Source organism: Cetorhinus maximus, chromosome 21, assembly GCF_964194155.1.
Source record: "Cetorhinus maximus chromosome 21, sCetMax3.hap1.1, whole genome shotgun sequence".
Classification (NCBI taxonomy): domain Eukaryota; kingdom Metazoa; phylum Chordata; class Chondrichthyes; order Lamniformes; family Cetorhinidae; genus Cetorhinus; species Cetorhinus maximus.
Genome location: NC_135899.1, coordinates 69,340,731 through 69,368,281, shown reverse-complemented (window position 1 = coordinate 69,368,281; position 27,551 = coordinate 69,340,731). Strand labels below are relative to the sequence as shown.

At 43.7% G+C, this 27,551-nt stretch overlaps 1 protein-coding gene across 1 annotated transcript in view; it reads right to left on the bottom strand.

The window, feature by feature from the left end:
* LOC144695971 (hippocalcin-like protein 1) overlaps positions 1 to 27,551 on the bottom strand; it is a 126,870-nt gene that overhangs the window by 9,249 nt on the left and 90,070 nt on the right. The window contains exon 3 of the mRNA XM_078567096.1: positions 26,234 to 26,631. Coding sequence (XP_078423222.1) covers positions 26,234 to 26,611 — 378 coding nt within the window. The 5' untranslated portion in view covers positions 26,612 to 26,631. The remainder of the gene's footprint in view (positions 1 to 26,233; positions 26,632 to 27,551) is intronic.

Sequence of the window (27,551 nt, the reverse complement as noted above, 5' to 3'; positions counted from 1 at the left end):
CCAATTTTTATCCAATTGGACATTGACCCTCCTGTTCCACGAGCCTCAATTGTGTTGACCTGTCTTTTATGTGGTGCTTTGTCAAATGCTTTCTTAAAATCTATATAGACAGCATCCACCATGTTCCTATCATCAACCTTCTTTGTTATTTCAGCAAAAAAAGGTCCCAATTTGCTGAGCAATTAGGGCATGATTTTAAGCTGGGGATGGAGTCTGCACCCCCCCTGATATACAAGTCAAGGATGAACCCGACTCTGCTTTAATTAGCTTGAGGTAGGCCTTCAACCCCCTTGCAAGAGAAAGTCCACCTCAGAGAGCTGCTGCTGTCCAATCACATGGCGAGTTCTCTTGCCCCAGCAGTGTCACTGGGAACGAGGAAAACATTCAGCGATGGAGGCCAGACTGTGAGGCAAGTCCAGGGCTTCACCTGGGCCCCAGAGACACAGGCGGGGGGGGGGTGAGTGGTCACCAGAGGGGGTTGGGGCGGGGAGGCAGCCCTTACTCTTGCTGGGTGGCCTGCAGATCTGTCGTGTGCTTCACCTGCCGTGGAGAGAAATCCCAACAGTGGCAGGAGGAGTCACTTAAGTTGGATATTTAAGGGCCCCACTTGGGACAGGGTCTCACAGGTTGCCCGATGCCTCCCCCACCATGGGTAAAATATCCACAGGGGTGGAGTCAGCAGACAGGCAACGGGCATAGCACTGCTAGCATGGCGCCCAGTTTTAGCCTCCCCGTTTGTCATCCTGACCTAAGGGGACAGTGCAATTTCAGCGGTAGACTTTATTTGCTTTATTGTTTGCTATAAAATAGATTGTGTCTGGTGGGTTCTGCTATACGTCCAGCTCTTGAACTCATTGGCTAATACAGTAGTGTCAATAAACACTCTGTGCATTTACATTGTTACATAGTTGAGGTTACATAATTATACAAAACACACTGAAATTACACACCACGTCCATAAGCAACTGAAAAGAAAGGCAACAGGTTATATATTTTGGATGTAGGCTCTCATCATAGCAGATCTGAAAAAGGGTCTACGCCGAACAGGTTAACCAGCCAATCACATGAGCCATTCTCTTGTCCCAGCAACGAGGAAGAGATTTAGAGCTGGAGCCCGGACTGTGAGGCGAGTCCAGGGTTTAGCTCACCAGGCTTGCAGGCCTTTTTAGATATATACTTCCATCATTTTCGGGTCTTATTCCAGATTTCCCGCATTCACTTTATTTCCTGTCATCCCTGTTACAACAGTCAAACAAGAGTTAAACATGAATACCTTGCAGCAGCAATGGTTTATCAGGAAATTTTAAGGCAGGTTCTGAGGGGGAGTTGACTTGAGCCATTTTTATAAATTTAGTATAGATGCTGGGAGCCCAGCATCTGGGAGCGATGTCCCAATGTTTAAACCACTTTGTGATTTCCTTCTTTCCGCCAACAGAAATATTTCTTTTGCTATATTGGGCAACATAAGAAGAAGCAGTCGGATTTACAGCTAACAGGACAAACTGCATTGTGACATTTATTCCAACCACATATATATTGGGTAAATTATACTATGGTACCAACAGTCAAGGCAATGATTTCACATAGCCTGCTGCATGCTCCTGGTTCAGTCACTAATCTACTTGAAATAAAACACCTATCTTCTCATTTTTCCCCATGATGAAAAATAGAAATAACCTGTACCTTCTCTTTCCACGGACTCTCATTGGAGAACACATTTAATTAGTGGTCTATTTTACCATTGGTAGGCATCCATCACTACTATAACATGCTCAACCTAAAAGCCTCCAACTCAGTGATATGACCACAGTGCATTCACAGACTGCACCTCGTAGGCTGATAGTAGGACTGATACATGTTCCTATTAATTCTTGTAATAGCATTAAATTGTGCCTTTTAATCAGACAAGACTTGGACGGCCTCCCGCATCCTGAGAGGCATGAGGCAGACAAAGCACGTGCTCATGTTTGTTCTCTGGAGCTTGTTTTTTCTGGAACAGGTCGCTAGCCTGAAGTCAGAGGCTACAGATTGAGGGGCGCCACTCGAACGTGACCCAGCAGGAGTCTCTCCAGCTCCTAACACCTGCCATAGGTATGTTTGAAGGATTTACAGGTTGATGATCACAGTTTGACTGTGGCATCAAGTCCTAGAGTGGTAATCGAACTCTGGCTCAGAGGCAAGGACACTACCCACTTGTGGAACAAGACAATCAGACAAGAAACATGAAATAATAAACGCAAGTTTTGATCAGCACAAATTCTTCCACCTCCCTCTTAATGTTGCTTAACTCCATGGGGAAGCCAAAATCACTCTATACCCTCACTATGGCTCTTAAACAAGCATGTTGTATTAATAGAGCCTTCAATAATGCTACAGAAATAATCAACATGTGCCAGTAGAGGGCACTTTAAGTATAGTTAGTCCTGTGACATATCTCCATTCATTTTCCTGTCAACTCAATTGACATACACCACTCAATTACTGGCAAACATAACCTTAAAGACTGAGCTGCCAAATAATGCTTGCACAGTAACACTATTGGCTGTTGCAACACCTCCTAGCAAGTAAACTAAATGAGCAAGTCCACAACTGTACCATACATTTTTTGTGGCACTCAATGTTTACACAGCTCACAAAAGACAGCATTTAAGAAAAAGAATTAAAGCTACAATTTACTATTGAAGTTGATATGTAGTTTATCAAAGAGACTTGTATATAAGCTATTCACTTACTACTGAGACTTGGGTAAGGTGCTCGCTGTAGACAGTTTATTGTCAAAGCAGGGAGAAATTATGCTCCCTTCTCAACAGTCAAAATGATCTTTCCCAGGCTCCCAAATAATACAGTGGCAATTAGTGCTCTGTCTGGTGTGACAGAATCATATAGTCTAACATGGTTTTCAGTCCCTGATATGACCTTAGTCCAGTAACAATTGTTAAACTACTGTTGCCTCAGTTGTCCTTGGGTTAGGAGATAAATCGTCCAGTATTTCCTCCTGCTGATTACTACCCAGCAGTTCTTGCTGCAGAGAGCACACGTGTGATTGTCAGATTGCGTTGAGTTGTGATTCAAGCCACAATAATGATCACTGCCAAGCCTCATCCATCGAGAGTGGTCTGTTGGACAATTAGCAGAAGTTGCTTTTAGGCTTGTTACTCAAACTGCTGTGGCATTCAGGAGGGGGTGAGGGGTGGGGGAGAATGCAATTTGCAAGTATATCCAGAAATTATTTGATGGCCCTCTCACTGTTTGGCCTTCTAGTGGCACAAAGTTAACAAGTCTATTGACAATAGGAAGATCAGAGGAGTTGCATATAGACTTCCAAGCAGGAATCTGTAACCTAGCCAGAAAAGATATTTTTGCTATCTGCATTATGAAATCCCATTTCCATACAGCTGTGATACGTTACCCTCTGAGTACCACTCTGCTGTCTTTATTTTCCCATCCAGCAGAATGGCAATATGGTTACTTGTTCTCTGCACATTAACACCATGGCAGCTATTCTATTTAAAACCAAGCATTATTATTGGTCAGCTTTGAGACTAAAGATGCCTTGGCCTCAAACCTACCAGACCAACCTAACAAATCCAGTATGCCAGGAACAGAATCTAGGAAGAAATGGCCTCCACTGCTGACAGAACAAGTAAGCCAGCTTATTTATCCAACAGTTGGGGGAGCTATATGTTTGTCATCAGCCACTCTCAAGCATTGAGAAGTGCCATAGTAGAAGGAGAGTGCTCAAAGTTGGCCTCAATGTTTCCTCACAACTTCACAAGATCACAAAGTAATTATAGATGAGGAAGACCACTTAGTCCATTCTTAGTTGATCCATCCAGAAAGGCATTACTCACACTGCAGCATTCTAAATATTTCTTAAATTATTAGCTTTTATCCTCCGTTGCTCTATCTAGAAACATTTTTTTTTGCGCCAATCACTCTTTATGAGAAGAATAAATTTATCAGAAAGCACCAATTCTCAGCGCTTCTCCTGACACTAAGGAATGTACACAGGAATATGACCGTTCGGTCCCTTGAGCCTGTTCTCCCATTCAATTAGAATGTGGCTAAAGTATCTCAACTCTCCCATCCACCTTTGCTCTGTAACCCTTGATATGCTTGTCAATCAAAAACCTATCGATCTCAGTTTTGAAATTTTCAATTGACCCAACCTCAGCAGCTTTTTGTAGGAGAAGGGTGGGGGAGGGGGAATTAAGAGTTCCAGATCTCCACTCCCCTTTGTGTGAAGTAGTGCTTCCTGACAACATCCTCAAACTGCCTAGATTTAAGCTTAAGGGTATTCCCCCTTGTTCAGGCGGAAATAGTTTCTCTCCATCAAATCCTTTAACCTTAAGCACCTCAATTAGATGACCCACCAAGAGCGCACATCAGACGTTAGGGGATGTACACCAAGGCACTACAGTGCCAGATCATCTTTAAGAAAACAAATCCCTTATGGCTACAAGTATTACACTGAAAATGAGGGGTATTTTGAAACTATAATGGTAGACCAGAAATGTTTCTTTAATGTTTTTCAAGTGAAGTAGAGGGGTTACCTCAATTCAATTGACTGTGAATGGATGGTTCATTCCTGTAAGGCTGATCTTGGCCAGCTTCCCATTATGTCACCAATTAACAGTGTGTTTAAATATACTGCAGCACAGTGTCCTGAGAGTGAATAAGCCCAGTAGGGCTTTGCCAATGCAATTTCAAGTGGACACAAATTTATTTCCACTGTGGAGATAAGAGTACTCCCAAATCATTACATCCAGATGAATGCCGATTTGGTCTAAGCAAAATACTTGAGTAAGCAATGAGTTCCTCCATGTAATTCCATTATGCAGGAATGCTGATCCCAACATAATACTCCAATGCACCAATTTACAATAAAATCGCATTTTACTGAATCTTTTCAATCCAAGTAGAATAGTTGAAAGAACCTTATCCAAGCTTAATATCTATAGAAAGTACAGCAAAATACCTTATCATCTCTTCTGGAACAGAAAGTTTAAAAACAGCCCTCATTTACTCTGTGAATCTGTTCTAACAATAAAATATTGGGTGGTATTTATTGGAGGTGATAGGAATCTTGGCTGCCAGCTGGAGAGTTGGTGATGGCCCCACACCGCATAACTTCGGGAAAGCCCGACGAATTAAGTTGCCTATCAGGCACTTAACTGGGAAGCGGTGGGCCTTCCCTGACCCAGGGGACGAACATCACACCCCTTCCCTGGGAGCCCGCAAGCACCCCTTCCCGCATGGCAAGTCCCCAGTCTGATGTTGGGTGAATACCAGTGGCGACGGGATGAGGGCCTTAAGTGGACATTAAATGTGGCAAGGCCACCAACAAGCCTTCCCACACTGGACTTAATCAGGGCAGCAACAGGAAGGCAGTGGGATCCATACCGTCACCCTCCTGCCGGATTAAATGGCCCCCGCCACCAAATTCACTTGCCTGTTTGAATCAGGTTACCAGTGAAGAGCATATCTGAAATGTTAAGGTATTGTAGAAAGGCTTCCAGGGTAAGTATATTCATATTGTCAATGCACTGACCAGCTCCGTTTAGAAACAAAACTCGGTAATAATTTATCCCAAATGCTAGCACCTTACTGTAAAATATACCCTTGTACCTTTCGGAGGGCAAATTAGGCTGAGGGGGGAGTGTTGCCAAATTTGATCTTTTACCGGATGCATCCATAAAAGCCCTAATCTGCATGCACAAGGTGATCAAGGTGACCATTCAAATGCATAACTGTAGCTGAATTGAGTGACTGAATCTGCTCAATTGTCACAAAACTGGAAATTATAATCAAAAGGTTAAATCTTTCCAGTATTCTCCAATGCATACTGCTTAAAGGGTAATTTAAAATCCCTTGACACATTCGCGTGGGAATAAATAATTTGAAAAGGCAACTAAAAAAATTGCAATATGTTGGAAAAATAAACCAGCAATATGTTAATTACACCAGTCATACAGCTCAGTCATTTCACTGATAAATATTTCATGAAAAGTAAATCAAGAGTTCTCTGATTTTATCAAAGGTGTAATTTATGATTTAAGAAACATTGTAATCCTGTTTAAAAGAGAGAACTAACAAAATTAATAACACACTCCTAGTTGGACACATTTCATGTGATCAACAAACTGGCATTGAGAGTGAGACTCTCTGCCACCAACACCACTTTCTCATGGGGAGTTCCTTTGCAGTGATCTTAAAAGGATAAACCTTGTCAACAAATTAACTCTCACAACTATCTACTTGTACAGACTATACATTGGCAATGCCAAAGGGTCTTAACTAGTTATAAGAAAATAAAATAACTGCTCCGGGACATCCCAACATATATGTTGCATTACATCTTACCCAATAGCTTTAGATTTTATATTCCAATTAAATTTACATCTACATCCCACTCAATTAGTTCAATATAACCTCTAACTGTGGGCTGAATTTTACTGGCCTCTGGTTGGCAGGAATGGGGGTCGGGTGGAGGTGGGGAGTGGTAAAGTAGCACGAGCCACATGGAAACAGCTCCCCGTCATTGTTCTGCCACAGGAGGAAGTGTTCCAGCAGCGGGCAGTAGGCAGGCTGAAAGGCAGGTCAGCTGCCCACTCCATGCAAGCCAGCAGCTGATTTGCATAATTAAAGGCCCTTTAAAGGCCATTTAATGGGGTTGCTGACATATTGCCAGTGGTAGAGCAGCTCCCCTTCACTGCCATGTGGGGAACTGCTAGTTTTGTCAAGGTGGCTTCCTTGCGGCAGGCCGGTGAACCATTGGAGCCAAATACTCCACATGGTCCCAAAGCAGGCCATGGGCATGAAAAGCTGCTTCTACCGCTCCACCAATCCCTCAGAGAGATTCACCCTCCATCCCTTAGCCCTCTAAATTTTAATTTTTAGTTACCTGTCCAACCCTACCTGCCTCAAGGTACTCTCCTCTCCCAGTGGCTCTGCTGAGGCTTCAAAGCTTCACAAACACATATAAATTGGGGCCCTAAGAGGCCATTAGGTGCAATTTCACCTACTCAGCCTACAACCTACCTGACTTCCACGCTAATGGCTTCAGGCTGGCCAATTTTCATAGGCCCAGAGTCACTAAGCTTCCTCTGGGCATGGTTCAGGGCATGAAGCAGGCTGGCAGAATGTTAGTGAGGTCAAGCCCTATCCCTGCAACTCTCAGCTGTGCAGCCGAAGGTTGTGTGAAAAGTCTCAGAAACAATTAGCAGAAGTAAAATTAAAGAATGTGAGCTTGAAGGACTGCACAGAAAAATTAGGCTCTGCTAAGGAAAAACTGTACAGGGTAGAGAATCAACTTTCACATATGGAAGATGAGTTTGCAAATGAAAAATTAGAACAGGATGAATTCAAGCACTGAAGTGCCTATTAAGCGTCGTGAAAAGAACAATGACACTCTTGAACTTCGATCAAATCTGAAGAACATGAAAGATGCGATGTGGGTATGGAAAAGGAAATCCAGACTTTAAAAGCAAATAACTCTGAAACAAAGACAACCAAACTCACCAGAATAGTTGCTGAGATGAATGAAATGATTCATAAGCTTGGAAAACAATTGGAAAATAAGAGTAAACAAATATTTGGTGAAAATTATGAAATAAGTGGAAAAGAAAATTCCATTTTGAAATGTAAACTTGCAAGACAAACATGGCTGACCCTACCTGAGTCTACTCTAGGGATGAACGGAGTGAACCTTCCCTTTGGGAGGAATGGGACAAACCCATGGGGCAGAATTTTCTGCCTGTCGGGTGGGCAGGCCCGACCTAATCTCCGGTGGGTGCGGAGCCAATCGCCACCAGCAAAGCGGGCCGCACCGCCATTTTACATGGGCGGGCCAATTAAGGCCTGCTCAGCGTGACGTCCGGTGGGAAGCGCTATGCGCTCCCTGTGTGGGCAGGAGGGATTCCCTAAAAACGAGAGTGCGCTCTTTTGCGCATGTGCACAAAAGAGCGCACATCTCCTTGAGGCTAAGTGCAGCCTCAGGGAGGTCGCCTGGACTTTGAAAAATATTAAAAATAGAAAAAAAAATTCCCTTACAATGTCACATGAGTTGGGACACGTTCATAATTTACAGAATAACTTTATTAAAATTTTTAAAACCCAGCATGAAACCTCATCCTGCTGCTGGATGAGGTTTCATGTTTTCTCTAGTTGCCGCCGGGGTTCCTGGCCTGCCCGCCAACCTTAAGGTTGGACAGGCAGGTCCTTTAATTGGTTACATGATCCTGTCAATGGCCTCAATTGGCCATTGACTGATCGGCGGGCGCACAGCTGATTTTGCTGCGCCCCCGCCTTCCTGAAAATTTAAATGGGGTGAGATGACATCAGGGGTTCCGCCCGACATTAACCCGCGTCATTTTACGTGTTGGCAAGCGGGCCCTGCCTCCTGCTCGACGACGGCAAAATTCTGCCCATGATGTCCAAACAAAGCAGACACAGTGTCAATAAAGAGAAATGCAACATGAAGGAGCGCAACAAGTGAATCAAATGGAGACAACCAAGTGCTATAATTTCACCGCCAAACCGACAAATTCAAACCCAAACAACTGAGACTACCATTCCCCCAAACGTGACAGAACAAGATCTGAAAGAATTGTAAAGCCTCCAGAATGTCTGAATTTATAAAGTCAGAGACTTGTGGGGTGGGGTGGGGGTGGGGGGGCGGTGGCAGTAGGGGTAGCAAGTGAATAAGGTTGTATTGTAAATATATTTGGGTAAAGGCTTGGGGGAAGTGTAGTATAAGGGTGTTCAGGCAGAGCAAGAATGAATGTGGGACTGGAGAATAGCACCACCTACAGTATGATGTAGACAGAGACACATGATAGTGGTCTGTGGGTAGAAGAGTCTGGAAGGAGCAAGCATGGAGACAGCACTCATGCAGGAGATGTATATAGTTAAACACTTAATCTTCAACCATACAAGACTCAAGACCTCTCAGTAAGAAACCAAACAATCCTTACAACAGGTGCTGCATTGTCTGAGTTGAGATATCATACTGACACTCTGTCCATTTGTACAATTTGTTTTTTTGAGGAAGAGCAGGAAGTTCTTCAAATGTCCTGGCCAACATTCAACACCGTCAAAACAAATTATTTGGTTATACATCTCCTTGATGCTTGTCAGATCTTGATGTGTGCAAATTTAGTGTTTATCATGTTACCTGTGTAACAACAGTCGTTACACTTCAAAAATAATTGCTGTTAATTGTGAAGCACTTCAGGATATCCTGAGCATATGAAAGGTATTGTATAGTCACTCTTTCTTCAAGTCTATCATGGCAAAGACATTCCTGTCTTAATGCCTTTTAGGACTCCCATTGGTGCAGACTGAATAAATAAGCTTCGCTTATGTGCTGCATAATTATCAACCCAAATAGGTAATGTTGCATTCAAAAACACCAGAAAATACCTCTTGAGTATAGAATTAATTCCTTTAAATCTGGTCCCTCTCCTTGGAGTATTGTAGATATTGATAGAATATCATTACGTCCAGAGGACAATGCCTCTTAAGATTTATCACTGGGGATGTAAGTAAAATATTGTGCAATAGGGAACCATTTCTACCTCCTTTAGTTACCTGGACCCTTTCATCATCCACAACAGCCAGCTTCCACCTCCCCAGCCTTCTGCTGGTTGCTAATAATCTGCACAAATGCAAAGGGGGTACAACAGAAGCTGCAATTCTTACCGAACTCCAATTCTGAAAGTTTCTAAACTGGGTTCAAATTCCATCCCTTTATCGGAACAGAATAAAAAAAAATACAGGGTAAAAGGCATTTTAGAAAGGAACAGACCAAAGGGAAGGGAAAACCACACATACACAGAAAACAGAATGAACTATAAAGTGGTGAAAAGGAAAACAAGATGGTTAAATGGCTGAAGTCATAGCATGAAATAGAATATTAAAAGAAATTAAAGACATTTAAGAAGCTGAGGTAATCTTCCCCCTTTTATGGAATGGAAATAAGCAGCTGTAGAAGAAGAAAGCAGGTTACCTCCAAGGGCAAAGACTGCCCTCACCTGTATAGTGTCCCAAAGAACATCCAGTCTAAGCTTCATCAGGTTGTCTTACGTTAATGTCACTTTGACTGTTTAAACACTTCTTTACTTTTTAAGCATTTTAGAGGCTAGACTTTATGGCCCCAGGGAAGTGGTGGTGGGGGGGGGGGGGGGGGGGGTGTGTGTGTGTGTGTGTGGGGGGAGTGTTGGTTGTCAGAGGGTTCTGTCAATTTGGGCACTCTTCCGTGGGCACTGTTCCTGGTGCCCAGCTGCCTGCCCTCCAGTGGGTCAATTGAGACACCTAAGTAGCCAATTAAGGATTACTTAAGAGCCTCTTCCCACCGATGCTGGGATTTTACCCAAGGTAGACAGAGGCTTGCGGCAAGTGAAGACAGGCAGGTCTCATTGGTCAGGCTGGTAGAGGGTCAAGGAGGGGTGTCACCTTTATGGGTTGCCTGTGCCCATCAGAGGCCTCTCCCTAAGTTCTTCCCACCCCACCTTGCCCTTCTCCACCTGCCCTATCCACCCTGGCCCTTCAGCCCTTCACTGGGGCCTGCCAGCTTGGCCCTGGCGAGACCCCTGACCACCAGAGCTCCATCGCAGCACGCCTCCTTCTTCAGGACTGTCTGCAGTCCAGCAGTGACTCCACCCCAGCTCCTGGTGGTGCAGCTTGGACCAGAGAGCTGCCAGCTAATTGATTGGTCAACAGGTCTTTAAGGGGGGTATGTGGGCACTTCCTCCCAGATGGGGGCAGAAGTCCCCCCTCGAGGCAATTATCTGACTGACGGCATTAAATGGCTGCAGGGTGAGCAGGCCAAACTGGGCAGGTTTGCCCCTGAGATCTACACCGGGGACACTACCTTTTACCCCCATCCCCTCCCCTGTAAAATCCAGCCCTATAGGTAATTTTATTTCCCTCCTTGTATGGATGGGTGTATGTTTTACCCTCTTTCTTTTGCAAATGTTGTTTATTTGACTTTTCTCCTCACTTCTGATGGTTAATTGGTCAGTTCTGTCCTCGGGTGCTAACTAGAGTTGCTGAGTCTTTCTAACGTTTTCCACTCCGATTTCAGATTCCCAGCATTTGCAGTTTTGCTTTTTATTAATAACCCTCTCCATTACTTCGCTGTACAACATTTGCAGTCACCTTGATGCTCTGTTCAAATACTGACCTAGATCTTTTTGCGCTGCCCTATTTTGCGTCCTTGGGGATTTTCTGGGATGGAACGTGCATTCCATGAGGGATTCCTGAAAAATGAATATTACATGAAAATAATAAAAATTGGACAAAAGAATCCCAGACCAAGAGGAGCCCTGCAGACAAACATTTATCAGTCGAGTTACCTTTCTTGTTAGGTTACGTTAGCGCTGCAAGCTCAAATTTTTAGGATCAATTAAAGAGTATATATAGAATTGAATATGTAGGATTATTAATCAGCTACTGTAAATGTACTGCGAGCATATCCCAAAGGAACACTGTCCTATTTAAGCTAGGAATGCGAGCTGTGTTCATTGGAGCACCTCCCATAAAGTAATTAGAGACATTTATAAGAACCATTCAAATAGCAGTCACAGTGTCATAATGAGAAAGCGCGCAGAGACATTGGCCTGCATCTTGTGTTCCAAGGTCAGGTGCACACGCGGCCTGAACGCATGTAAAAATTGCGCGAAATGATGTCGGGCGTGCGGGCGTGCAGCATTACGGTCGGTGGACGTCCTTCCGACTCCCGCGCAATTAAGCCCATGAAGAAGGTCATTGTCAGTGAGTTACACGGCCCCGCCCACTTTTACGGTTGGCGGACGGGCCAAACGGCCAGGCGGCCTTTACGTTTTCACTACAAACTCACACCCAGGCTGGGATGAAATGTTCGGGGTTAAATAAAATAAAAGGAGACATTTGAGAGATGATCTGCTACATGATCTGCTGCCAGGTGCTTGCATTTACAGTATTGTCATAGGTTGCAGCAGTTTATTAGCTCATTTCATTTTTAAATTATTGCAGCTCCTTGAGGCAGCTCCGGAGCAGCCGTCAGCCTTCAGAGAGGGCGGAGCCCACACTCTACCTTCTCTCGGTGCCCACCTTCTTCCCGCACCCCCCTGCCGGCAGCGTTGAGCCTTCCTCAGCACGCGTTTCACGCTGGATGGCCATTCATTGGCCAGCCAGCCAGAAATTGCATTTGGGGGCTGATTGCAGGCGGAAGCGCATTTCGGGTCTGCTTCCGGGTCCACCGATTGTGCGCGCCCAACGAACACAAGATTCAGCTCATTGTAAACTAACATTCTCACAGATGTCAAAATCCCAATGTTTTGCCAACTGCTTTTGTAACACTAAGTCATTTCTATTTCAGGTGCTCAGATCAATTTCTGACCACTTGGTCAGGGGGCTGGGAGGCAATGGTGGAGAGAGGCAAGTTGGGGGAGAGCCTCGATTGCAAGCTCTACTTGCTATCTGTTAGTATGCACCAGTGCTGGCGAGGTTCCTCATCACCATAACAAACTGAGACCCACCATTAAATATTCTTAAATCAGGATGTCACACAGATGCCCCAAGAACAGGATTCAGCTCTAAGCCTTATTGCAAGATCTCCGATTGAACAAATTCCCACACCTTTAATTCAGCAGCCTCTCTGACTGAGATTACCAATTAGTCTCAAATCGGGGATAGGTTTTGCTATCAGAGGCAGATTGAGAGCTTTCAAACTATTTCAAAAGACCCTTAAAAGTTTACCAACCTAGCAGTCTGGCAACCTACCAATCTATGCTGTTTTGAAGCCAGGCTTGATTTGAACCCAGGTCCTAAGAGTTGAAAGGCCCCTGTCTAATCCATTACACTTTTGAGTCTGAGGGTTGGGCTGTTAGCAATGGGAAAAAGATAATCTCTTTGCATGAGAGCACACTGACCATTTTAGGTCTGGTCCAAAATGAGCAGGAGCAACAACAACTTGTATTTATACAGGGCCTTTAACATAATAAAACATGCAAAGGCACTTTACAGGAGAGTTGTGTAACAAAAATCTGACACCAAGCCACATTAAGGAGATATTAGGTCAGATTAGGGTATTCATCTTATCCATCATCTTAAATTTTCACTTTTTCCATTACCATTGCACCTTGGCTGCAGTGTGTGTACCATTTACAACATACACTACAGAAATTCAGGGTTCTTTGACAGCACCTCCCAAGCCCATGCCTAGGAGGACAAAGGAAGCATGTGCATGGGGGGAACATCAACGTCTGCAAGCTCTCCTCCAAGTCACACGCCACCCTCATGGAAATGTATCGCTGTTCCTTCATCACTGGGTCAAAATCCTGGAATTCCCTCCCTAAAAGCACTGTGGTTGAACTGCAGCACACAAACACGTAGCGGTTCAAGAAAGTGGCTCAGCACCACCTTCTCAAGGGCAATTAGGGACGGACATTAAATGCTGGCCTTTTGATGACCACATCTCATGAACAAATAAAAAAATTCCAATAAAATTAACACACTGCACAAACACAAGCGCAGTCAGTACACCTTTTAATGAAAATGCAACAAAAAATTAGATTTTTAACTTTATTTTAAAGTAGCAAAAGTAAGAGAAATATTAAATTGCATAGTTATGTTATTTATGTTCTAAATTCAGATTATAGAAAGTTGTGATTTCAAATTACAAATGTATTAAAATTCAGTTTAGCAGTTACTTACATTTTTTCCTTAAAGTTTGCTGAAAAACTTATCACAATATAATATTGAAAAGCACAATCGTTCATTCCCCACTGAAGTTCCCCAGTTCTGTTCCTCTCTTAAATCAGAATGCAGTCTGTCTCCTGGACAGTCATTTCCTTTCAAGCAATGCCCTTGAGAAAAGATTGTGTCTACTCATCTTTGAAAAGAATATGGTAGAGAGATGAAAGAATGGAAAAATAAACCACTGAAGGGACACACTGCTTCTCAAAAATATATAAAAGTGGGTGGGTGCATGGATTTCTATAAATGTTTTTGTTGTACAGAGAAACGTGCAAGTGAACAAACTGTGCTTCAAGTTGATGCTTATAGTTATTCCCTGATGCTATTAATTACTCTGCATACAATCTGCATTAAAATACCCTGTGAATAAAATACCCTGTGAACAATGCCTGTCAATTGGAAGTTACTAAGTAACTAAATCAATTTGCAAGACTTGGCATTGTAGATTCACAAACAGTCTTAAAATCAATCACCGGTCTAAGTTTACTTTTAAGTGATAAAAGCCAATCTCAGGAGATCCACTTTTCTCCCCCTTTAGGAACTGTTGTGCCACTTTATTCTCTAATTCAAGTACAGTACACTGAATTGTGCAGTGTTAAACCATTAATGTGTTTGGTACTAAAAGTAGGCTGTAGGTTCAGAAAGTTAGGTGCATAATCATGCCAAAAATAGGCAAAAAGTTGGTCAATGGAGTGTTCTCTAACACATCAGTGGATAAATGCATTAGCATTAGTGATATTGGTATGTGGGCTAGGAAAAGAAATTCACCATCAACTCTCAGCCAGACCAATCTTGGGAACAGTATAAGTTGCTATTGTGTCCCTTAGCTAGAGAAGGTTCTTGTCCTGATCACTGTCCTTTGACTCCAGTGGAATATGTCAGTTTGAGTGTCTGGTGAAAACATCAGCAGTGCTCTCATTGATGGTACAGGTTAAGTGGAAAATTAGTTTTCATTGGTTGATAAGTTAGTATTTAGAGAACCTAAGTTTCATCACCAAATGATGTGTAAATCACATACACAAGGGTGAATATTTCCAGTATGCACCCTCTCTGAGAGTAAAGTTCACTACAAGAAATGCAAAGTTGGGAAATTACTCCCAATGATCAAATCCTATTAGTTAATGATGCAATATAAATCCATACCATGCACAAAGGAAAGTAACTAACAGAAAAAAACATAATGGAGGAGGCAGGATATTCAACAAGAACTTATATGGTGTCTATAAACAAAATTATTGAGTTAAAAATTGATTGTACATTGATTTGAAATGACATAATAAGCAAACTTATTCTGTTTATTGCCTTTAGGTCACTTCCTTAATGTTAAACAGTCTTTTGACAAGGTGATATTTAAGAACATATCAACTTGCAATTATTACTTATTTGTTAAATTGCGTATGAGTAAGGTTGGTGTAAAGCATTCCAGCTGTATATTCCTGATTCCAGATGTGTTTCCTTCAGATTAACTGCAATGTGTGTGGATGAGGAACAGGATTTGCACATTAATGATAAATCCATGTTAAATATAACTCCATAATCCATCATCTCAGGCACTTTAAACTGCTGAAGGTTGTCAGTAGCCATGCAGCATCTATGGAAGAAGTTCACTTAGATAAATGGCCCCATTACAATGGACTTCAACACAGCTCGATGGGTACCAATAAAAGGAGCAGATTTAATGCCCGCAGTACTTGCACTGTGGTAAACCTCACACCTGAAATAAGTTTCACATTTATGGATCACAGAAATGGAGTCCCTTCTAAAAAAAAAATCTCTCCTTTATTGTGGTTTCGATAAGGTACAGACAGTGGTTCAATAGATAGATCAGTAGTCACTTTCTAGATCTCAATTTTAAATTAAAAGAAAATTCTAATGAGCAGCTCAAGTGTGGACCTGATTGACCACCTTGATCCTTACTGCTAGAGGAACGTTAGACACAGGAGAATCATCAAGCACAGAAGGCTGCCATTCAGCCAATGGTGCTCATGCCAGCTGTTTGAGTTATCCAGTTAGCAGGACAAACATACAAACTCTGCTGTCCTTATAGCTCTGCTTTATTTTCTCTTGTCAGTCAGACTGCTCAGCTCCCCCATTCCATCATTTCAGCGTGCCATTTCATTTGGGCATTCAACTCAGTCAAGAAAAAGCTTTCAATTTATTTTGGACAGGTTACAAGTAGACGGATTATAATGGAAGGCTGACCGATAGAGATAAATTATGTCTTGCCTACTGCACTAATATTGGATAGATTAACATGAGCTTGCTTTCCCCACAGCTGCTGTGAGCTGCACTGACTCCAATGAACCACCTGGCCTTCGTTGGTCTCTAAAGCAGACGTTCACTGCCATTTGTTGTTATAAAGAATAAGCTGTGAAATATGGAATTTCAAGTTTAACTTCCAGTCTAGTCACCTCTTACTTCAGCTGAGTCTCAGATCTTTACTTCATGACTTTCATCGCCAAATGAAAACCTACAGCACTTGTAGCAGGCAGCACAGTGGTGCAATGGTTAGTGCTGCTGCCTCACAGCTCCAGGGGCCCAGGTTCGGTTATGATCTTGGGTGTCTGTCTGCGTGGAGTTTACACGTTCTCCCCGTATCCATGTGGGTTTCCTCCGGGTGCTCTGGTTTCCTCCCACTGTCCAAAGACGTGCTGGTTAGGTGGATTGGCGATGGTAAATTGGTCCATGGTGCATGTGAGTGTGTGCCCTGTGAGGGACTGGTGTCCCATCCTGGGTGTACCCCACCTAGCGCCCATCCTCTGTCAGGATAGGCTCTGACTCCCTGTGACCCTGAATTGGATAAAGCAGTTCCAGAAGAATGAGTACTTGTGGCTTAAGAATTAATCAAATTAAAATTGGGTCAAGTGTCCTCGGTCCATGCCAAACTGCTTTACAGTCAATTTTCTGGTCCCTGCTGTTTTGTAGGTAAACATGGCAGTTGTGTGTGCACAGCAAGGTCCTGCAAACTGCAATGAGAGACCAGTTAATCTATTTCGGTGAAGTGGAAGTTGGTCATCAGCCAGACTCTAGGTTTGAACATAGCGAGGTGCTGACTGCACACACTTGCAAGTTAACCAGCTTTGAAGACTCAAAGCCCCATGTTGCAATGCAAAACGGGATCATTCCGAAAGCCAAACGGAACATTCAGTGCTCAGGGGGAAATACCAAGACCCACACCCACGCCCTTCAGCGATGCAGCAGCTAGATTAATATGTAAACGTTCTGCCAGGATCACTCTGATATGCACAGGAGGAGGCATACCATTGGCAGCACTTCTTAATGTGGAAATAACATGCTGCCATATGTGATAAGCACTTCTGGAGGACAATTTATTTTTTTCAAATTGTAATGTATGTGGGAGTTCAATCTTTTTCTTCTTTTCACTCAATGCAACTTAAAGAGAAAATTCCTATGGAGATAAGCATTTCAATATCCACACATCTCGTAACATGGTTTTATTTTGAAGAAAAGAAAAACATGAAATGTGAGAAGGCCTTGTACTCCATCAAGCATGCTGCTTTCACAGACCAAGTACAATAGATCCAGTCATCGATGACAAATTGGGGATCTGACTGTTTGAGATCATTTCAAACACATTATATTTTTTTAAATTGGGAATTGGTAGCTTGCCAGTATTTTAGTAATTCTAAAATGGCTTCAGCAATTACATTCCAGGAAAGATGGTCTTCTGTCTTTGTTTCTCTTGTGTTGGGGAAGGTCGGGAGATCCATATTGCTGACTCATATGTAGAATGTTTGTAAATAATCACCCATCAGAATAAATAATTTGAGTGATTCTTCAAGATTGATATTCAAATTGACTGTAATTTTTTTCTTGCAGTAAACATCTGGATGCCTGTCTTAACAATGGCTCATGTTTCCCAGACTCACAGGAAGCTGTCAATCCATCAGATAGGCCACACTGTTACCTGTAAAAGCTTGATTGGATTGATGAGTTTTTAATTATGAATGATATCTGCTACCTTCCTTTTGTGTTGGACCTGGAACAATGGCGAGAGAGAAATATAACTGGAGATGGAGTGCTTGCTGGCTAGTTTCCTTCTCATATTGTCACAGAGACCAAAGGCTAATAAAGGATTCCATGGAGTTCATCTCCTTCAAAAAGCTTTTCAACACAGAAGTTTGGCTCAAAAGTTCCTGAAGAAAACTACTGTTCTGGAATTGTTCTAACACATCGATAGGAAATCAAGTATTATATTACTGCACATTCAGCTGCCTGGTCTAAAACAGTATTAATAGTTTTCGTATAAATTATGTGATTTGATTTAGGAGAGATTGGCCCATTCTCTTCCCAGTGTGATATCAATGGTAAAAAGGATCCATTCCTGCCTGGAACATATCCGGCAGGATCTTCTGCATTTAATCCCTGCCGGAAAGGTGGGACCACTTATAAGCCAGGAACCCAATTCTTTAATCGACAAGTTTTGCCAATTGGCTGTTTCCTAGTGTTGTGACATTAGCATCCTGCCTCCAGGTTCACCAACCAATCAGGGCAGAGCAGGTGGGATAATGTGCTGGATATATCAAAAAAAGGAACTCTAACTAAAAAGGGACCACAACCTGGGTTACCAGGACCCACCAGCACTTGGACATTTGAGGCTGAAGCAACTACAGGACTACAGGAATAGAGAGGAGATATGGGAAGATTGCTCTCTGGGTCTCCCTCTCTTATCTGAAGGTTCTGCTGTGGGACCAAGGATGGGAGAAGAGGATAACCTCTCCAACCAATTTTGGGATGGACGTGACAGAGGAACTGAACAGACGAAGTGTGGTTCCTTCAACATAGAGACAGTATACCAGGAGGATCCAGGGCCTCAGGAGTAAGATAAAAGTGAGTATTATAATAATTTCCAGGCCTAAGCTCCACACTCTGCCTTATCCAACACTTTCCTGCACAACACTACTCAGGACAGCACACCTCGCTGCTCGAGTCATTACTCTCTCTGCAGCACCTCACATCCTCATACCCTCACCCTTAGACTATTGCTCTCTTGCACCCATGTCTCACAGTCACTCTACACAAATGTTGTCCTTTCATCCTCCACACACAAACCGTTACAAACCATTCTGCTTTCTCTCCTTGTAGGAGAAGGGAGCGCACAACTTTGCGAGACCCCAGCGGTGTAGAGTGGCGGAGGGGTGGAGTGGGGAGAGAGGTGGAGAGTTGGGCTGCTCTCCAATGAACAGCACCTTATCAGTCACGGGCAATACATGCCCACCTGCTCCATTGGGAAGAAGGTCTTGCTCCAGGAGGCTACAGGTGCCAGCAGCGGCCTGTTGTGAGAGACTGAGCCTCCTGACAGACTGGTACTCAGACATGTTGAGAGAGCTGATCCTCTGCTGTAGACCCTGTGTTGGGTGGGGGGGGGTCCTTGCCTCCTTCCAGCTGGATCTCTGTCCATTCTATCTGCCCCGTGGAGGGGTATGTGGCTGAGGAGGAGGCAGCCGGTGCTGCTGCGAGTGCTGCTCTTGCTGACGCTGATGGCAGTGATGGGGCTTCTGTTCCGACCCCACATCAAAGGTGCAAGGTGGAGCTGCAAAAGCTGCTCCCACACTGTGGTGAAGGCTGGTAACAGGGAGGTGCTGCTGAAGGTGAGTGAAGTTCTGGACAGATGAAGTGCCTTCAAGGAAGTTGGCAAACACCAGTCAAGCAGTAATAGCACTCTGAGAGAAGTGCTTTGAACTGCCGCTTCTCACCTGGCCATGGCTGCACCTCTTCAGCTTCACTGATCAAAGGCTTCCCAGCTGGTCAGTTTCATTCAAGAAGCTTTTGCCCGTCCTGGTGACCCTGGCGAGTTGCTGTGAAGTCGGCAAACAGGTGCCCTGGCTGGGAAATGCAGAACTGTGGGTTAAAAGAGCTCCTAATTGGCTTCTTAACCACTGTATTTACTTACCCGACAAATCCAAAGCCATTCCTCCTTCACCTTCAATCCCATCTTGCCAGGTGGGATGATGTTGGGATCCCGACCTGACCGGAATTTCAGGGGATCGACGTCTCATGAAAATCTGCCTCTCCTTCCTTGGGAAAATTGCCCCCCTTTGTGATTAGATATTGTGCCTATGGTTCTGTATGCGGCCATGTGAGGGCTTTATAGGGTAACTTTTCTGCAATGGAAGCAATTAGAAAGGATCAGGAGAAAACTCAAATTCTAACACTGCTTAACCTAATTTTCAGAGGAAAAGTTGTGCATTAACATTAATGCGCAGAATTGAACAAGCAAAATCCCTAAGGTATTCAGCCTTACATCTCCACCATTCAACAATGGCCTACAGTCCTCTTAAAAAAAATAAATAACGTGCACTATTCCCCAGCAGCGCTGGCACAGTTTTATCCTTGGAGTATTTGATTGCAGTTTACATTTATCCTTGTATTAATCCTTCAATACTATTCCCAACCAGATATCTACTTGGCTCCTTAATGAAGAAGTTAATCAACACACATAAACTGCTTTGACTGGGAGCCTGTTCCGCATATCCAATACTTTGTAGGAAAGAAAGCTTTTTAATTTCTCGCCCTTTCTGCACTGTGCTGGGTCAGCGTAGGAAATTTTCTGTATGAGTAGTCGGGTAGCAGGCGAATTTTCTTCCACATCTGCAGCTCGCCATGATCGACCCGCTGATCCGCTGCTGGCCTCATTTGAAGATGACAAAATGATGGATTGCTTCCACATTTCCTCGTCTTGCTGTGCTGCTGCACTGGGGTCAGTTTGACACAGTTCACTGAGCTGTGAGGAGCAACAGCTTAAAGTGGGCACGAGGAGCTCCTGAAACTGAAGGGGGCCAGAGGCTTTTTTAATCCTGCAGGAAGAAAACGATTTTTAAAGCAGTTTCTTCTTGTGCCCTTCTTTCTATCAACGCCTGCACTGCCTTTACACTTGCTTCTCACAGGGTAGGGCCACTGGCAGATTTCTAGAATCACCCTCCCCACCCCCTCCACCCCCCCCCCCCCCCCCCCCACCACCCCGCCTTGCCGCCGCCCAACCCATCCACCATCAGTGCTTCTCAGTTACAGGCATGGCTTCCCCATTTGGCTTCTTCTTCTACTGAGTGCCGCCTGAGGGCCAGGATACTGGGAGATGGTCGGCTGCCATTGCTCCACAGGAGGCTCCTGGATTTGTGCGTGGTCTGTGCTTCATGCCAGCTTGCTCCTCCCCAGTGTGATGTTGCCTCTCATGTTCCGGTGGTGCAGCGTTATTATGGGGCTGGCAAGAGGATCAGCTGCCCCGAGAGACTGCAGCATGATACAGCTGCAACTGCGTGTTGCTTAGTGCTCAGTACCATCTACGCCACCATCATCTTTGTTTCCTTGTGTGGCCTGTTGCTATGCTGCACTTGCAGGAAAAGAGGGGAGAGCCTAGAGACAGGGTAAGGATCACCCCCATGGGATTAAGGAGGCAGAGGCAGGGGTGGACGATTGATTTCTGCGTCCTGCTTCCCAGGGACCCATGACGACAATGTAGGCACCAGTAACCTTGAGGGTTTTAAAGGTGGAGATGCTCTTCCATTGGCTGGGACAGTGTGCCAAATTTTACTGCAAGAAATTAGAGCAAATGAAGATACTGCTAAACTGAGGCAGGGGAGAGGTGATGAAAGGGATCTGAAAGCATGAGGGAGAGGGTTTAGGATTGTACATATATGCAATAACTGTGAGAGGAGTTGGCTGCCATGGTTCCAAATGCTGTTTTGAAGCCCATGTCTCCACACCCACCCCCACAGCCCACTTACCCAGAGATCACTGTGAAAGGTTAGTAAATAAGTGCTGCTTTACTAGGGTGAAGTGTTGATGTGTTGATGCTCAGGAAGGTCAAAGAGGAAGAGGAAGTGGTATGAATTTTATTAACTTCCCAGGCTGCTGAGAACATGGACTCAAGGCACCCTTAAGGGATGCAGACTTGACCAGATATGGCAAACAAACAGATTTAGCCATTCATCGTCAGATCTGGCTGGACCACAAAGCATTAGTGGGCCCTGCCATTGTTAAAACTGCTCACTGTTTCAGGATCATCCTGGATTGCAAAGATAACCCCAGCTTTTCTCAATTGCAATCAATCTCCTTAAACCCTTCTCCTCTGTCTACTCTGCCCTCACCTTCAAAAACAAGTGCAAGGGGCTCATGACTTCATCATTAAATAAGACCAAATGGTCTGCTGCCTCTGTCACTACCTCCCTTCCCCTAGGCCACCAGGCCAAACTTCAAGGCTTCCCCCCGTCCAATCATTAGTTTCTCTCCCATCTCCCCTCAAACCCTTTCCAAGCTCATCAAACTCACTTCCTATTTTCTCAACCTCATTCCTACTAAACTATTGGCCATCCAACTTCCCTTCGGCTCCCTTGTTAGCTGATATTAATGTTTCTGTCTCTTCAGCTACTGTTCCCTCTCTTTCAAATCTGCTGTCATCACCATTCTCCTCCGATGAAAAGCAACATTTAGCTCTTAAAAAAAACACTATCTTCAACCTCCCTTTCCTCTTCAACGTTCATGAATATGTTGCCCTTTCCCAAATCCTTTCCCATCTTCCCCAGAATGCCATGTTTGAATCCCTACAATCCGGTTTCTCCCTTGCCACAGAATTGAAACAGCTCTTAAAGTCACAACTGACATGCTCTGTGACTGTGACAAAGGTAAACTTTCCCTCATTGTCCTACTCAACCTGTCTGCCGCCCTTGACACAGTTGATCATATCATCCTCCAACGCCTCTCCACCATCATGCTGTAGGACTGCACTCACCTGGTTCCATCCTTATCTATCTAATCATAGCTGGAAAATCACTTGCAATGGCTTCTCTTCCTTCTCCTATTTCACCTCTGGTGCCTCCCAAGGATCTATCCTCAGCCTCCTCCTTTTTCTCATCTACATGTTGCTCCTTGACAATATCATCCAAAAACATGGTTAGATTTTACATGCATGTTGATGAAATTCAGCTCTACGTTAACAGCACTTGTCTAGGCCCCTTCACTGTCTCTAAGTCGTCAGACTGCTTCAACGGCTTCCAATGCTGAAGGAGCATACATACGTACATACGAATTAGGAACAGGAGTAGGCCCCTCGAGCCTGCTCCACCATTCAGTAAGACCATGGTTGATCTGATTGTAACCTCAACTCCATATTTCCACCTACCCCTGATAATCTTTCATCCCGTTGTTTATCAAGAATCTATCTACCTCTGCCTTCAAAATATTCAAAGATTCTACTTCCACCACCTTTCAAGGGAGAGAGATCCAAAGACTCATAACCCTCAGAGAAAAAATTTCTCCTCATTTCTGCCGTCAATGGACAACCCCTTATTTTTAAACAATAGGCTCTATTTCCAGATTCTCCCAAAAGCGGAAACATCCTTTCCATCTCTACCCTGTCAAGACCCTCAGGACTTTATGGGCTGCATCTTCCGGTCGGTGAGCAGGGGGGGGCGATGTGTAAAATGACACAGGGTGACATCGGGCGTGCGTCCTGAATTGGCTGCGTGCCCGCCGAACTGTCAAAGGCCTATTAAGGCCATTAAAAAAGTAATTAAACTGATTAAAGGACCCGTCTTTCCAACCTTAAGGTTGGCGGGCAGGCGAAGAGCCCAGGCAGCCTTCAGAAAAAAACATGAAATCTCATCCACGGGCGGGTTGAGGTTTCATGAGGGTATTAAAATTTGTAGGAAATGTCTAAATAAAAGAAATTGACATGTCCCAGCTCATGTGACAGTGACACATGAGGGGACACGTCAATAATTTAAAAAAATCATCTTTATTTAATGTTTGATACCTGAGCCAATCTCCCTGGGGCAGCACTTTGCCTCAGGGAGATCTGTGCGCTCTTTCACATGCATGTGCGAAAGAGTGCACTCACGGCTCAGGGAATCTACCTCGCCCGCACAGGGAGTGCATAGCGCTTCCTGGCGCACGTCACGCTGGGCGGGCCTTAATTGGCCCACCCATGTAAAATGGCGGTGCTGGGAACCCGCCGGCTCGCGTCTGCTCCCACACAACCCCCTGACGGGGGACGTTCCTGCCCTATATGTTTCAATCAAATCACCTCTTATTCTTCTAAACTCCAGCAGATACAAGCCAAGCCTGCCCAACCTTTTCTCATAAGACAACTCTCCGATTAGTCTGACTGAAGTTCAGAGAAGGTTTACTAGACTTTAATTAACTCATTCAACTTAAATTTAACTTCCTTCAACTCAATATTGGGAGGAACAAAGCTATTTACTTTGGTCACCATTCTTCACCATCAGCCTTCAACTCCATCCCTCTCCCTCGACAACTGTGAGGCTGAACTAGACTATTTGCAAACTTAGTGTCATTAACCCCAAGATCAGCTTTCAAGCACATATCCTTACCATCTCCGAGACTGCCTTTTCCACCTGTTACATCTTGCAACTCCATCCCTGCCTCAGCTCATCTGCTGCTGAAGCCCTCATCCTTGTCTTTGTTACTGCTAGACTTGACTATTCCAAAGAACTCCCAGTTGGTCTCCCACAATTTATCCTCTGTAAACTTGAGGTTATTCAAAGCTCTGCTGCCTGTGTCCTGTAATGCACGTCAAGTCCTGTTCTTCATCACTTCTGTGCTCACTGGCCTACACTGGATCCCAGTTGAGCAATGCCTCAGTTATAAAACTCCCATTTTCAGTTCCCTCCATGGCCTTATCCTTTGCTATTCCTGCAATTGCCTCCAGCACCGCAACAATCAGAGATATCTGCACTCTAACTCTGGGCTCAAGTATCTCTGATTTTACACTGCTTCACCACTCATGGGCCATGCCTTCAGTTCCCTAGTCCTTAATCTCTGAAATACCTTCCCTACATTTCTCCACCTCGTTCCTCATTTAAAGATGATTCTTAAAACCAAATTCCTTAGAGCGAACATTTGGTCATCTGCATTAATACCTCCTTATGTGGCTCAGTGTCAGATTTCTGTCTTATATATTGCATGTTTTGGCATGTTTTACTACATTAAGGTTGCTACATAAATGCAAGTTGTTTTTGTTGCTAGCCCATAAGCGCACAATTCATGCAGTCAAAGTTCACTTGTGAAGATATTTATCATCACATGTCTGGTGAGTCATATAATATCCCTGTATTCCGTGTGCCCAGGTATTATGTGACACAAACTTTGGAAGTACCATTCACCTGCAGCAACAGACCTGCCAGTAATTGCTCTGTCAGAATACATTTCTTCACCACACCATAGAACAACTTAATGGCAATTAACCTACTAAAAAGTAACCGAAGTTTGGAAGGTCTCAACCTCATTCCTGGTGAGCATTGGCAAACTGTCCCTCATTCAGCAATCTCATTCAAAGGCTCATGTGGGAAAGGAATAAAAGTTCACACTGATGCTGTGGAAGAGATCCTCAGCAGCTGAGGCTAAAGTACATTGTTCAGCGAGAGGAAATGGAGTAAGGTTGCCAAATGAGATTAAGTGTATTCCTGGAGGTTTCATCACATGACTTGCCCCCTCGCTCTAGCCATTAGTCAGCCAACACATCAATTCTTGTGATGCACTGCCTTCCTACGCCGATTGGAAAGCAAAAATATTCTTTACCCAATTGGATGATGCTTGACTGTCAGCCAAACAGCCTTTTTTTTTTACCCCATTTTCAATATTTTTATATCTGGTAAAGAGAAACGTTCAAAGAAAATGAAGAAATAAAAACACAATCTTTTTTAATGTTCCTATGATTTTTCTCCAGGCTTGCACACAGGAGTATCTGGAGATTGATCTTCAATTCCTGGAGCCTCCAGGCCAATCCTGGAGGGTTGGCAACCCTAAAATGGAGACTTGTCTGGCAGTTCTTGTACTATATACCTAAATTGTTAGTGCTTGACATTAACAATGGCTGACAAATGTGACCGGCCTCCTTTGTGTTGACGAGGACACAATTAACCCATTTTTAAAAAATAAATTCATATTGGATTTTGTGTATGTACTTGCAGTCATATTAACATAATATCAAAGAGGGCAGTTGCATATCCAGTTCATTGAGCACCTCATGACTCATTTGTGACAAGGTACAGTAATTATGAGAAATGAATGAAAACAGAGCCCGGTGTGATTACAAAGTCTGCTTGCACACACTAGATGGAAAAGTGCAAGAGTGACATTAGAATATTAGAATATATCCACAAACCAGGATTCAGTTTAAATGTAAATACAAAAAAAAACTTCTGACATTTTAGAGATTTTGGGGGAAGAAAAAAAATTCTCGTACAAATTAAAATTTACAAACTGAATTAACGGCCTCAGATCTATGTACAATGAGCGAAAAGATGGACAAGTAAAAGTATCCTTCTTCATTAGGGAATGACGGAAAATTGGCACTACCTTGGGCAAGGGGCTTATACCAAACATTCCCTGAAGATGGAAAGGAAAAGCTGAAGAGAACCAGACCTCGATTTTCCCAAATTGATTATTGGCGACACTTTCACACACCCGTATCTCTGAATGAACCTGTACAGAATTGGATCAGTAGGAACCCTACCTGTACAATTTCTAGCATTTCATCCCGACTGATGTACCCATTCCCATCCAGGTCATACATGCTGAATGCCCACTTCAACTTCTGCTCCAGCTTGCCGCGAGATGTGACACTCAGCGCAATAATAAATTCTCGAAAATCGATCGTTCCATCAGCATTGGTGTCAAAGGTGCGGAACACGTGCTCTGCAAATTTGGAGGCGTCGCCGTAAGGGAAGAAGTTTGCATATATTTTCTTAAATTCATCAACAGTCAGATTTCCACTTGGGCAGTCTTTCAGGAAACCTTTGTACCATTCCTGGAGCTCATGGTCAGTGAATTCCGTGTTCTCTCGAAGATCCTGAAGGACTTCGGGGCGCAGTTTACTATTCTGCTTACCCATCCTGGCTTGGGTGATCACGCCTGGTTAGAAAGGGGAAAAGGAAACAAATTTAGTCAACTCGATGCTACAGAGGTGCTGCTGTTTAGTCGACATTCCCACTCAAGTACTTGATACAACTGGTGTGCATGGACTGAGCAAGCTGCTACTTATCCAGGCAGCAAGGAGTAGAATGTTTAAACTGGAATTACTCACGGCTGAACCACTACTCCTGTGAAATCTATAAGCATTGAACACAGCTACAATTTTAAATGCATACTTTAATACAAAGGGTGGAACCTTGAGCATCTCTTTTGATTATCTGCAAGGATTTTTGTGGGTGTCTGCGCTTAGTTTTGCGTAACATGCAGCGCAAATGCAATTGGTGCTTTAAACTGATTTTCCAGACGCTGTTCTTCAACCAACAAGATAAGAAGTTATAGGCCCAGAATTTACCGTCAAAATAATGGCCTGGACAAATGACATTTGCTGTTATTTATGCGCAAATGGTACAGCAACTTCAGATGAGGGGCAAGGTAAAGTCAGGACACCCAGGAGTCAGCTTCATGAAAATGACATCTCCCTTTAATCAGCTCACTTTTGAGATACACTGAATGGCATAAAGTTATTGTATTTGTGCGGTAGATAGAAACTAAAGGCAATTCAGAAAAGTGAAGACATGTCACTTAAAGTCTAAGGGCTATTTTAATGAAGCAAAGCATTAATTAATTCCAAATTGGACTCTCTAGCAGTGAAAATTAACTATTACAAGAGTGCTGTCTCTCCTTCAGGTTTTAATGGTTGCTGTAGATCTTAAGTGCCAATGTTAAATTCTACGTTAAAAAAATTTTTCCTTTTTGTCTTTTATCCCTCTCTCTCAATCAAATCTTTTGCGTTCTCTCTATTTCTCTTGTATCTGATTTGACATGGAATTGTAAATTAGAATGGGTGATTTATTCTTGGC